The 14782-nt window shown below is 26.9% G+C and overlaps 1 protein-coding gene across 1 annotated transcript; it reads right to left on the bottom strand.

Annotated features, from left to right (window-relative positions):
- Positions 1–8424: 8424 nt before the first annotated feature.
- Positions 8425–13945, bottom strand: LOC111615016 (serine/threonine-protein kinase 16-like). The gene is made up of 2 exons (XM_023356392.1): positions 13821–13945; positions 8425–9095 (listed from the first exon to the last, which is right to left on the bottom strand). The coding sequence occupies exons 1-2, from the start codon at positions 13919–13921 to the stop codon at positions 8969–8971; spliced, it is 228 nt and encodes a 75-aa protein (XP_023212160.1). The 5' UTR covers positions 13922–13945; the 3' UTR covers positions 8425–8968.
- Between the last annotated feature and the right edge of the window lie 837 nt (positions 13946–14782).

A 14782-nucleotide genomic window follows, 5' to 3' on the forward strand; every position in this document is an offset into this window, starting at 1 on the left:
TTCAGTCATTTGAAGTAGCATTTCATTTTGTAAGTCAGAGAATAAGCCAAGGAAATTATTTCTGCATTCATCCGCCATACCGAAATTCGTAAAACGTCATTTCCGTCCCGATGATGACAGTGCTCTGAAAAGCGCACGTTAATTGAAGCGCGCCGACAATAAGATTTAACGATCGAACGTGTGTTAAAAGCGTTGCAACCATGCTGAATAAAAAACACAAACCGCGGCTTTCCAAATCAGAGATTTTTTTTATTGAGAAATTTAAACGTTGAATTACTTACCAACAAGAAAAAATATATATGAGGAAAATTAACGTTTTTAGTATAGAAATAAGACGCTTTTATTGATTACTATCAAAATATATATAGGAAGTGATTGTGATTTCTAATTGTAAATAAAGTTTTATAATTAAACATCCTTTATTTAAAATTAGAATTCATTTATTCTGAGTTAATAGATGTTCATTTCTTTTTAAAAAAGATATACAATAAGTGAAAACTTTTTAATTAAGACAAGAGATGAGATCATGAAATTTAAAATTTAATTTTCTCGGAAAAGAACTTTCACAAAAGTGAATTTCAAATAATTTTACTTTTTATAAAATGCTTTGAATTCGTGGCCGTCTGCAGAGGTGGCAAATGGAGCACTTGCCCTCTCTGGAATCGAATAAAAAATTCCACAAATTACAATGGTAAAAGTGATTGAGATTTGTAACCTTACACCAAACATTAACACCTGTGCTTAAACCCTCGGACCTTAGGATGCTTTCTCTGTCTTTTCGTATTGATGCAATACTTTATTCTATAACCTATTGTGAAAAAACAATTAAATAAACATTTATTGGTGTAATTATTTGTCTCCAAGCTTTGATATACTGGAAAATTTTCTGTAGATGTCCATGTTTGCATTATGTTAAAGTTTATTATACCTATTTCCATTGTTGTAAAATTATGAATCATATTCATATTTATATCATTTAATAAATGCTAATCAACTCTAATGTTTTCAATAATAAATTATCCTTATATTTCCTTTTTTCCTATTTATATTATGTAATTATTACTTTTTATATATTTACCTCTATTCTTATTTATATTAACTTTAAATAAATAAATTTTATTTTATTTTATTTTCTAATATAAGTATTATATTCATTTATATATTTTCTTCTGAAATTAAATGAACAGTTCATTATGGAAGTGGTGCAAGTATCCATTTTTCCTTATATTGAGACATTTAAGGGTTTGTATTTCAACTGATTCAAAAATATAGATAAAGTCTACTATCTTTGTTCATGTTTCTGTAAGTTTAAATATATGTAAATTCATTTTACAAATAATTTTTATGAAAATTAACTGAACTTAATATTGTCTTTTTGGGACATAAATGGATTTGCACCATTTTCATAATTATTAAACTGCTCAAATAATTATATTTAAATTATTAAAATTCAATTTTACTTGAATTAAGCTATGTGTGTACATGTATAAATAACTTAAGAATAAGAAACATGCTATTGTTTAATCTCAATATTTATTTACTATATGTAACAATAAGTTAAATAACAATTTATTGTTATGTTATGCTTATAAGTTTAACATTAGATTGATTTTTATTTCAGATTATTATGCATAAATGTTTTAAAACATTCACAATACATAGGAAGTATGTAAGGCAGTAATTGCATCATATCCTTATACAGGGTGGGAAAGAAAGTCACTTAACACCCCTGCTACAGAATATAAAATGTACCCAAAGTTAATTTGCTCATGCCGCGAATACATTCCACCAAGGGAGAAACATTGATGTGTGTGTTACATGCATGGTCACCATCTTGATGTAAATGGGAAGGGGGTTGTGTGACACATCATTTAGAATCAGAACTTCACAAGGAATTGATTGCTGAACGATTCATCGATCTATCTAGAATGGTTACAGAGTTATTAATGTTTCCTTTGTAGCTACAGGTTGAAAGGACAGACAACATAATGCCCCCAATATGAGAATAATGCATCTAAATCGTCCTGATGGCAGGGAAGAGAAGTTTCAGGGTGATTGCACAGGATTTTAATATCATCCACATCTAGACCCTGTGTCACATGTTGCAGTTGCTAACCTACCCCAGAAATTCAGGAAGACAGGATTGGTCCATGATAAGAAATGTTTGGGCCTGTGAGGAAGAACAGGGCTCAATATATAAAGAACAAGACAGCCATGAAAAACTACCTGGGATTTTTTGACCCATCCATATTCAATTCTTGGATCCCCAGAGTAGTAGGCTGGCACCTTAACTGCTTGGCTATTTGTATTATTGTTATACACCAGAGTAATGCACCAGATGATTCTTCCATGCATAGCATGTGTGTATGTAACATATGGGGAACTGTCAGGGGAACATTAATTTACAGTTTAAGTCGCTGTAACATGTAATCACATCAAGATATACCATATTGATTAGTTTATGTCTTTTCAGAATAAAATGGTTAAACACTGTAGTTTTCTAACATTTTCACACATTCATTAATTACTTAATAATAACTGTACAATATATCTAGATGATTACATATTAGTGATATTACAACATTTCCTCTGACAATACTCCATAAAATAAATACTGTACATATGCACATATGTACAGTATTTATTTTATGGAGTATATGTGGAAGCATCATCTGACATGTTAGTTTTGAACAATTCTAAGGGTATTGGTGTGGTGTTTCCAAATCTTGGCAATCACCTGCATCTGGTTTGTGATAAATCTAGAGTTTTAAATTCTGCCTCCTCCATTTATGTTTTATTGAAAATTAGATATTTTTAAAAATAAAGTCATAGATTTTTTATTACATTGCAAGTCTATCTGCCGTCTGGTTTATGAAAAGCTAAGGATTGTGATGTTATTGAATTAGAAAGAGTAATTAATTATCATCTTGATATAAAATTAACAAAATAAGTTTATCAGCATATGAAATTTTTGTATTGATATATAAATATATATACAATTGCTTATATTCTAGCTTGTTATTCAAACAAATAAGAGAAAACCAGCAAAGCCATGACTAGTAAAAACAACTGTAGAATTTGTCAATTTCATGTTTCAAGATGACAAGTGCAGCTCGTGAGTGAGGTTTTTGGTATCTTATTGGAGCTGTAGACCAGGTGTGGTCAACTGCGACATGCATTAATATTTTGTAATACTGGGTAAGCTAAGGATTTATTTGTGCTGTAATTACAATTAATTTAATTGTAATTACAGCACAAATAAATCCTTAGCTTACCCAATATTTAATTAGACTATGGGAAACAGACTTGCAGGACTTTCATAATAAATAATTACATAATTTCATTTACCAATAGATTTTTGATTGATCAAAGCATATGGAGAGTTTAAAATATAAACTGTAAAATTGTCTATTAATAAAAAGTTCACATAAATTATATCTAAATAATTGTTTTCTCAATTTTTACTAAAAATGGACTTTCATCACTTTCTTAATAAACAGTCCAGTTAATTTTATATTTTTTTTTCCTGAATTCTAATTTTTTTTATTGAATATCCCAATTGTTATTTTTAAAAACTTATAAATTTACAAGTGATCTTCATTAAATATCTTTCTATTAACATTAATAAAAACTCTTTCATTTCTTGATTTTTTTGTCATGTAGTTTGATCTACTTTGAAACTCTTAGTTTGTTCCTCCATTAAAAGAAAACTCTTAGTTTGTTATTAAATTAATTAAAGATGCAAAATTTATTCTCCATTCATAAAAAAAAATTATGCATTAGTTTTAATCAAAAGTGTCTTCCAATATGACAAACCTACATATTGGAATCTGACATTATCAAATTATATTCTGCATACACAATACACACTAATTACATTACATGTCTGTTAGCAATCTCATCTAGAGTTCATATCAAGGATTTTTCTACAAATTTTTTAAAATAGTTGCTTTATATAAATTTTGATAAATAAGAAAATATAGGCTATAAAGTTAAGTCACAGGGATAGATATTGGCATATAAAATATAAAATGATGTAAAATAAGATGTAACCATGGTCAGAAATGAATAAAAAAAAAGCAAATATATTTTTAACCTACATAATTGAAAACTATATATAGAATTTTTAAAATAATAAAATTGAAAACAATTTTCCTTACAAAGAAGATATTGAAAATGTATTCTATAATATATTTGCTTACAAAAAAACTTCTTTCTTTTTCAAAATAAAGATTTTTTAGTCACTGAAATGAAACAATTTGAATGCAGATTATTATAAATTTAATAAATTAGTATTGGTATATCTATTTATAGAAAATATAATACAAACTTTTTTCTCTAAGATATTTCTTCCTCTATAGGGGAAGCTGTAAATAAGTGCATTTTGTAGCTTTCGGTTCAATAAATGCAAACATTTATCATATTTTCCTTATTTAACGGAAAGTGGTGACACTAATTTTTTCCACTTCAATAAATATAAAAATTACCTTATAATCATCTATACCGTAATTCCTTAAAATATAAACCATCTTTATTTAGTTTTATTTATTTATTTTTAATTGTTAGATATTATATCATAATTATAATTTAAATTTCTGAATTCATAAGATCAATTTGGATAATGAATTAAAATATCCACTCTTTTTGATAACATATTCAGCATAAAAGAAATTACTTGAAATGAAATAAATTGCTGAATGAACTCATAATTTATAAGATTAAAACTGATTTATTTGAATTATGATGTTAGAAAAAGAACTAAAAAACTATTGGTTTATTCTGACTAAAAAAAAAATCAATAAATTAATTCATCTTTCCTGTTAGAAGAAATATGATTTTGAATACTGTATATTAATGTTAGCAATAATATAAATGGAATAGTTATAATTGGCTAAATATTAGAATGTCAAACACAAGAGAGATTAAGAATGGATTGATGACATAGGCCAAAAGTCAATATTACATACAAGAATTAAGAATTTCTGTCATTAATAGGATATCATTGAGATTTTTTCATATTTTATATCATGATTCAATAATCAATAATTAGTGTTTCCTATTGACTTATTAAGAAAACATTGGTATTTGCATTATTTATGTTGTTATTTTTTTACAATATTTCAAAATGAAATAATGATTAACTTAATTTGATACTGTATTTTCCTGAAGAACAGTTCTAAATTCTAGTGGTATCAAATTAAAAAATGATAAAAGTTAAATAATTTTGGAAGTGTAATGTTAATTAAATTTTTTTTATTAAAAAACTATTTATAAAGATTTAATATCTAAAACTGAAAACCCTTAGAATAATTGAATAGCCCTTTGAAATAATTAGAATANAACCCATAAATTTATTAATAAAGTTTTATTTCTTTATATTTGAATTTAAATGGATGAGAAGCAAAGTGGATATCTTCTAAACTGGTGTTCTTCGGCCTTGGGTCTGCGGACTGGTGCCATCCCTGGAAATTTCCTGCTGGTTCGCCAAACATTTTGTAGACTGGCAGAAAATTTTGTAATAACAAAATAATATTTTAAACTTGTAATTAATATAAACAGTTTTTATTTATTTTTTATTACTGCAATTGTTTAAATAAAATTACAACAGTCATGCACATCACTTAAGACTTCCTTGGACTGAACTTTCTAAACTTAGATTTAAACTGCTTAGACACAAAGCATCTAAGCAGTTTAAGTCTTAGAAAATTTATCTTTAGCCTTCTGCCAGTCCACAAAATATTATTCCTATTTTTGCCAATCCTCAGGTGTGAAAAGGTTGAAGAACACTGTTATATATAGTGTACTTGACAAGTTATAAATTATCATTTATAAAAGCATGAGGATATTTCAAGCTTATTAATAAACTTTCAAATATGAAATTACTGTATTTACTCGCATATAAGATGATCTCACATATAGGACAAGATTTGACTTTAAAGATCAAAATAAAGAAAATTAGATTTATTAATACAACTCTAATTTTATTTTGTTTAATCACAAACAAAATATTAAATGCACGTAAATGCACACATTGTCCCACAAAAATTACTGGCATTTTAAACTTTAAGGAAAAATCTTGTAAAATTGACAACATAATTTCTGCATGTAAAGCTGGACAATTGGGAATCTTTTTTGCCAATTCTTAACAGTCTAATCCACTCTCTGTTGATTACACTTATGAGTTTCTCTGAATATCTGTTTTCACATGGGAATGGATTAAAGCTTATATTGGGCTCCTGTGTGATTTTGGAATTTCGTTTGTTTGTTTTGTTAAGTTATGGCAATGCAACACGGGTATTCTGCCTCAGGGGAAGCCTTCCAGGAGGTCTTTTTAAGGGTAACTTTCTCCTATTTAGGCATTACAGACATAGAGAAAACCAGTAAAACTCCATGTGGCCAGCCCTTCCTGGTGAGGCATGAACCCACGACCGGACTCCCAGTGTTCAGGGAACAGAACTGCTTGGCCACTGGTAAGCCAATTTTGGAATTTCAATTTTGAATTCAATTCAAAAGCTTTGTTTTTCTATTGCTTTAATGTTTACTCCTGACAATACACAAGAACAATTCAAATGACCCAGATAAAATAGTTTTGTTTTTAAACACCAGAGAGTGAGCATTCAGTAAAAAATATGAAGACAGGGTTGACAAATTATTGCAAAAACACAAAGAATCCTTTGCTCACGAGTATAGGACGACCTAGGTTTTTGAAGCAGTGAAAAATGAAGAAAAACCTCTTCTTATATGCGAGTAAATATGATATTTTCTGACATTTTGTATTCATGCTAATTTTTAAAAAATATTCTAATCTTATAAACAGCATATAAAATTTTCATATTTTTTCCTGTATTATTTAAACATTATCTGTGTTTTTAATTATTAAAGCATTTACATTGTATACAATATCCACCTCTAAAGATAATGTTAATAAGCTCAAAGCATTTTTTTTTCCTGATATTAAATGTGCAAGATTGTGTTAAATATTTCATGTTATTTTAGTTTATGAAAATGTTTTTTATTTTATTAAAAAAAATACACAAAGTAGCATTTATATAATAATTCTTAAATAAAGACATTTCATAAAAATTTTATTAAACATTAAAGATATTCCCAACTTTGAAATAGTAAAATTATACACACAAAAAAAGTGTTTTAAATTAATCATCTACAACAGACAAATCATTGTTTTGTAAAACAGCTTATTAAATAATTAATAGAATAAGCAATATAAAAGTTAAATTACAAAAGACAGTTGCAATAAAATTAGAATATTCTTTCTTGCTAGTGTTATTACTAACAAAATCCCTTTGAAAAATTAAAATTTCTCCAAATAAATAGAAAAACTTGAAATTTATTTGTTCTTATATTTATGAAGACAATTTTCTATAATAGTAATATTAGAATTGACAAGATCATTACTTATCAAAATAATATCTGATATATTGACAATCTGTACCATGTAAAATACTTGTTTTTAATTTTTTAACATTTTTCTTTATAATTAGCAGCTGAGTATTCTTATTAAATACAAAAAAATGAATTAAACAAGCTCAGAAAAAAATTGTTACATTTGATAATGTTTATTCCATATATCAGCAAATAAAGTTTTGTATTAAAATCAATGCACATTTCATAATTAAAGTATTAAGTATAACTATTATACTCAACATTTTTAAGGGAAGCATTAATTAACCAATACATAATCGGAAGAAAAGTATACATTTTAATTGCAGAAATTTTCTTATAAGATCAACTTTCTCATCAATTCTGTACATCAATAATCAATGTAATATTGACTATTATATCAATGTGCAATGTAAAACAATAAAAAAAACAAATTGTTTGTTTACTAGTTTTAAATATATCTGAATTAAAAACAACTAACAAATATTCCTAATCATTGTCAAATATTAATAAATTTTACATCTATTCTTATTATAAATAATAGTTTAAAGTACAATATTATATTTTACAAACAATACTAAATATTGAATGAAATAATTACTATACACATAATATTCTAAAAATATGTTTGTTTTTAGAATGAGACATTGCCATGGTGATGACATTTGACTGCACTATTAAATAAAATCATAAATGTTTGTTTATTAAACAATACAGATTCTCAAAAAATAATAGTTATGTTATTGATTAAAAACAGATGAAATATTATTTACATTAATAATGAAATAATATTTTCATTATTTATTTTTTTCAACTGAAAAATAAATTTTATAAAAAAAAATTTTTTTAACAATAATCACATTTTTCATATTTTGTACAATGATGAATATTAGTAAGTTAATCATTTGTATTTATCAACAATTTTAGCTGAATAAGTGCTCAAAATATATTATGTGATTACAGATATATATTATCAATAAATAGTATTAAATTCTCTTATTCCTAACAATATATATACTATATTTAGTAACATTTTAAATTTTAAATATTTTCATACAAAATTAAAAAAAAAATTTTTTTAATAATTTCTTTGTTATATAAAATCAATATGCTATATAGATTATGTAAAACTTGACTAAAAAGTTTTAAACTTACTTTTGAAATTTTATAATAAAGAGAGAATCAATATATTTTACAACTAAAACATTGAAAATTACAATAAAAGTATCAATAAATAAGTTCATAAATTGTTTAAAATATTCATATTATATAAATGTCTGGTGCAAATACGTACATCTCATCTGCTAATGTAAAATTAACAAAATGTACAATCATATTTCATATTAGAAGTAATCTTTCAAATAATCAACCTTACATTTATACAATATGCACAAATTTATTACATTTTTATACTAGTTGGCAGATGTGACTTACCACATTTTATCAAAAGCCTATCTTAACAGAGTATATATTATCTTCATTTAATTTCAATATATTTTTTTATGGAAAAATTAACTAATAAATTTTTAAAAAATAGTCATTAAAAAAACACTTTGTTTTTTCAATATTATGCCCAACTTTGAGCAATTGGCAAAAGAGCATCAATCTGTAATATGACGCCATCAATAAATGGACGTTGCAGAGCATCCACCTCTAATAAACATCTGATTAATCCATGTAATCCACTTGAATAACTGAAAATATATAATTATATTAAAAATTATGTTTAAATATTGGAAATTTCTTTTAAAATCATTTTTTTGTAATCTTAATAAATTCAATTTTTAGTTTAATATTTATACACATATATATTTATTTATAGTTTTTAGTGATACATAAAATTAATTAATTAAAATAAACATCCAAAAAAATATTTGTTTCTGAATGTAAAATTAAAAGTATATATAGGTCATCATTGCTAGCACTATAGCAGTCATTCAACATGAAGAAGGAACCCAAACTTAGCATCAGTGTCATGCAAATAAGCTAACATTTTGTACATTTCTCTCTGTGAAGATAGTCAAGTGTTCACTTCATGACTCTTTCCATTTCTTCCTTAGTGTTACACCTCAGCATATCTTCTCATCAGCCATTTACTTCTTTCATCTTCAATATTATATTCTTTAACAGAGACCAAGACCTTCAAGTGACTCACTAACCAACATGTCTTTTTCATTATCAAAATGATCTTAAGAGAGACTTGAAATCCAGGGCAGAATCCTGAAGTTCAGGCCAGGATCCTGAACTTCAGGATCCTGGCCTGAACTTCAGGATTGTAGGCTCTTAAATACAGTCAACACAAATTAGTACTTTGTTCCAAAATTTATGCTAAGTGAGAAAATCATAATTCAACAGGCTGTTGTTCAGCTGCCTTGCATCACTTCTTGTCTCATTGGTCTTTTTCACTGTCTATAATATCTTGGAGAACTTCACAGACTTCCCTACGTCTGTCCTTGCACTCCACCTGGTTTTGGACTCACCCAGACAATAATATTTTTAAGCTTTCTTCTGTGCTATGTTAAATAAAAGAAAAGCACAGAGTTCCTCAATGGTTCCAGAAAACATGATCATCATTGTATCCAGTTTGGCTGTATGTACTGTACAGTACACTCAAGTTGAATGAGTGATTATTGAAATTCACAAACACTGCCAAGTTGTTTTTCTCACTTATTCTTTGACGAACATAATTAACTTTTTTATCTAACCATCACAGAGGCATTGTCATAGCATTGTGACTGACAATTTTATAGCTCTATTATATCATTCTCTATCTGTTTCAAGATACCTTCAAATCAAGCACATAGCATTCTTCTGGCTTATATGGATAAAACCAAGGAAAAAGTCTAAAAATCAATTTCCACATACTTAACTACTACTGACATCTGCTTAAGGTGTGACAGACCAAAGCCAAACATGAGACCACACCGTTACAAATGCTTCTTAGTAAACTCTAGTAAACAGTGTATGCCATCATTTGGAGGAATTTGTTCTAGACATCTGATGATAGATAAGATGTCAATCCAGAATAACTTTCCATAGGTTAAATGTTTTTTACAATAACGTTAAAGATTTCCAGTAGTTTCAGTAAGCCAAGAAAATTTATCACACTGAAATTAATGTCTAGCCTGGCTTTGTGAAATACAAGGAAGTGAGTCCTTGTATTTCACAAAGCCAGGCTGTGTTGTGAGGAATTTTATGTTATAAAGGATTCTCATCAAGATATGCCACTTCTCTATCTGTGACAACAATAAGTCTTGGGGTGAAGTATAGTGTTAAATAAAAAATTTTTTTCTCTTAATTTAATCTGTTGGCCCTTTTGTTTTTTATGCCAATCTACAGACTTGAAATTTTTTAAGCCTCCAGAAGTCAGAGAAGAAAGGAGAATTATTTTTCCATGTACTTGTTAATAGTACAATTGGGTAAAAACAATAACTCTGTTTTCAGATAAATTTCTTTCTATTTCTTTCCACTATATGAAATCACTCCCAATGATTATTAGTGTTTTCATGATTATTAATCCTATCAAGTGCTTTCCACACTTTTCTGCTCTAATTGGATTTAAGGTCTGATAAGAAATAGAGAAGAATACATATACAATATGCATACTTTAGAAGGGAAATATACCAATCATAAGCAAGTAACTTTCTCACCATTACCATTTCCCAATTCCCTCTTAAACCAAGTTTCCTACCAACAAATAACTGCTCCAAGTAACAACTTGAAGCAGTTATTTGTTGGTAGGAAAGCCCTCTTACTGTTCTGGAAATACTTCAAATGAAATTCTCTAAACAAACCAAGCAGGACTGCTTTTCTATTATCCTTTGAAATATTAGTTGGGAGGGTTTCTTACAGAGGGTGCTGATTAAAGCCACTTTACTAGGTAACATACCCATTGTATCATGTTGCCATCTGTTGGAAAATATGAAAAAATTTACCTTTACTTCAATTGATATATTAATTATATTCAGAGAAAATACATCAGAGACCTAATAAATTTAATGCACTTTTCAGCATCATAATAGTTTCAAAAGAAGAATATTTCTTATGTAAATAAGAATAAAATATATAAATAGTTTTTTGAATAATTAAAATAATTTATTACTTTTATTTACATATATAAACATTAAATACAAAATAATATAAACAGTAAACATATTGTTAGGTTGTTGATCTCATTAAAAGGCATGAGGACAACCAATATCCTTCATAAACAGGCACTAACAGAGTATAACAGGCCTTCTAGATTATTTTAGCACATTAAATTATAGTTTCCAGACAGAATTATTTAATACAGTGGTACCTTGCACTTTGAATGACTAACTTCAAATGCTTGAGTTCAAATGTTAAATTTGACAAAAATTTGCTTGAGTTTGAACAATGCTTCAAAGTTCAAACTGGACATGGAATAAAAATTGCACTGAAAGCATAAAACAAGCTTCTGAACAAAGAATATAATCTCAAATTATCAATAATGTATTAAAATTCATAAATATCATAATTAAATTGCACACACATCTACATTAAGTAATGACAACTGTTAAAAATATACAAAAACTTTCTGTTCAGCCTTTACTTATTAATTAATCACAGCATTCGAGAAATATGTGGAAGAAAGAAGTCTAACTAGTAAGAGGAAGGCTCAAAAAGGGCTACCATGAAAAAGGAACTTATTGCAAAGCATGAAAGCAGCACATGTGTGGCAAATCTGGTAGCCATGATTAATGCCAAAGTAGATGGTGTGCAATCAGTAAATGCAATTTTCATTTTATTATATATTATTTATGTATTTCATTTATTGTTTGTGTTTTAATTTATTATTAGGGCATTCAATTATATTTTTACCTTAAATTATGTGTGTTTGCATTTTAAGTTTATCAAAACAGGTATTGTTTAGGGTCTGGAAATGGATTAACTCACTTTCCATTATTTCTAATGGGAAAAACTGCTTCAGACTTTGAATGATTCAGAGTTCAAACAGTTGTCTGGAATGAATTAAATTTGAAATATAAGGCACCACTATATAAAATTTATAAATATATATATACACCCTTATCAAACTTCGGAAGTCCAAAGTCACACTGTTTAATCATTTCTGGTATGACAATTTGAGGCTCTTTTACCATCTAGATCACTAGGTCCAACATTATCAGGTTCAATCTTATCAACATGCTCATCTACCACCTTCTATTCCTGTAATGTCATGTCATGTCTGCTGCACTCTATGATGTGGCAGCCTCACTCTTAATCTTGTCATCTCAGATTTATCTGACTTCCTCCTTGGATTGTGATGCATTTTTACTTGTTTCATCCTCGGATTCTATCAAAGTTGTGGCTGGCACAGACAACCCCATAGAACATGTTGAACTTACTCAATTTTGTCCACTTTCTCACACTTATCTGAACAAATACAATCTATTTTTACTTTTCTGCCTTTATATATATATAATAGTCTAACTTCAAATTAAAATAAATAATAAATTTTTGTTATATATTACTATTAAAATAATTTTTTTAGATTTTAAAATAATATAATAAATTTGGCAAGTATTTGAGTAAATGTTAACTTGTTTTCAAAATATTCATATATATTTTTAAAATATGTTACTATATATATATATATATATTAACATATTTTGAAAACAAGTTAACATTTACTCAAATACTTGCCAAATTTATTATATTATTTTAAAATCTAAAAAAAATTATTTCAATAATAATATATAACAAAAATTTATTATTTATTTTAATTTGAAGTTAAGTTAGACTATTTACAAAATAGTCTAACTTCAAATTAAAATATTGAAGAATATCCTGAGTTAACATTTTATATGTGAATTTATTATTTATTGTAATTTAGTATAAATTTCTAAGCCATGTTCAGATTGTGTGATTCTCTTGAACAGTCTGAATGAGCTTTGGAAATTTATATTAAAATATGATAAATGCCCAGTATCCTTGTCAATATTCTTATTCTAGAAGAAAATATCATCTCTTTTCATCATTAAGATCATCATCTTTTTTCTTCAATGTAAATAATTTTTTTGGATTTAAAAGATGTAGACTATGAATTGTTAAAATGTTTCTTCACAGATGTATTAAAAAGAATAAAATCTTTTTTCACTATCCAAACACTGCTTTTATGACTAATAGGAACTGCTCAGTGGCACTCAAGGCACATGTCCTACCTGTCATACCTTAGATACCACTCATTATGACTATCTGTTTGCAGTGCAAACAAAGTGCTAGTAAAGTTACTTCCTATATGAAAAATTCTATCAAATGAAATTTTTCTATCAACTGAAATTGAGTTAAACATTTAAAATAGCTTCATTTTACAATACTCAGTTTCTTCTATGTTAATCTGATATTTAAATAGAAAAAATTCCAATTTTATTAAATTTTTAAAAGTATACACTTACGGACTGTTTTCTGGTAATTCAATATTTCCATTTAATACAGCTAATGCTATACTATCTCCTCTTTCATATGCTGGTTCAAATGGTGAATGAAAATAACACATTGCATAAAGACAACAACCTAAAGACTGTAAAAGAAAAATAATATTAAATGTTATTAAATTTTTTAAGAAGTCTTATTAAATTTCAATTCAAAACTTAATTAGAAATTTAAAAAAATAAATACCAATAAATGAACTATTTTATTTTATAATTATATGAATTCAATTACAGGTTGAATGTCACTAATCTACAAGCTTGGGCTAGAAAGATGCCAGAGCAGTGGATTTTCCAAACCACTGAAGCTTAAAGTAAAAAATAGCAATATAGTAATATCTGTATACTGAGTAATAGAATAAGCTACCTTAAGTTGTGGCAGACAAACAATACAGGCTACTGGTAGTGTCACAATTTCAATGTTGCCAGATTGCAGATAATTAGTTGATTTAAGGATAATGTGAGGTGATATTGGATTTTTTAGAAAATCTGCTAAATTTTTCAGTATAAGTATTTAAAAATCACAAAAAAATTAAATTGGCTACTTTTCGTTTGAACAAAACATAAAAATACAAAAAGACAGGCTGTAATCTATGATCAGTGTTTCTCAAACTTTTTGTTCATGTGATCCAATATCTTTTGTTTGCAATGGTTCCATTACCCAAAATGTTATTCAAAATAGAAAAGGGAAATCAATTTCATACACAGATATTCTATAAACTTAATTTTGTCACTGGATAATAATAATTATAAGAAAAAAACAGATAAACAGATTAATAGATGCATCTACCTTGTATTGTTCCTAATTCTTACAGAACATTTCAATAATACAAGTATTACAAGTATTTATGTGAAAGGTAGTATCATTTTGCAACCCCACTATTGGGTTGTGACCCATAGCTTGAGAAATACTGATCTATGACAACCTT

Source organism: Centruroides sculpturatus, unplaced genomic scaffold (genome assembly GCF_000671375.1).
Source record: "Centruroides sculpturatus isolate CEXI.00-Female unplaced genomic scaffold, Cexi_2.0 scaffold2332, whole genome shotgun sequence".
NCBI lineage: Eukaryota > Metazoa > Arthropoda > Arachnida > Scorpiones > Buthidae > Centruroides > Centruroides sculpturatus.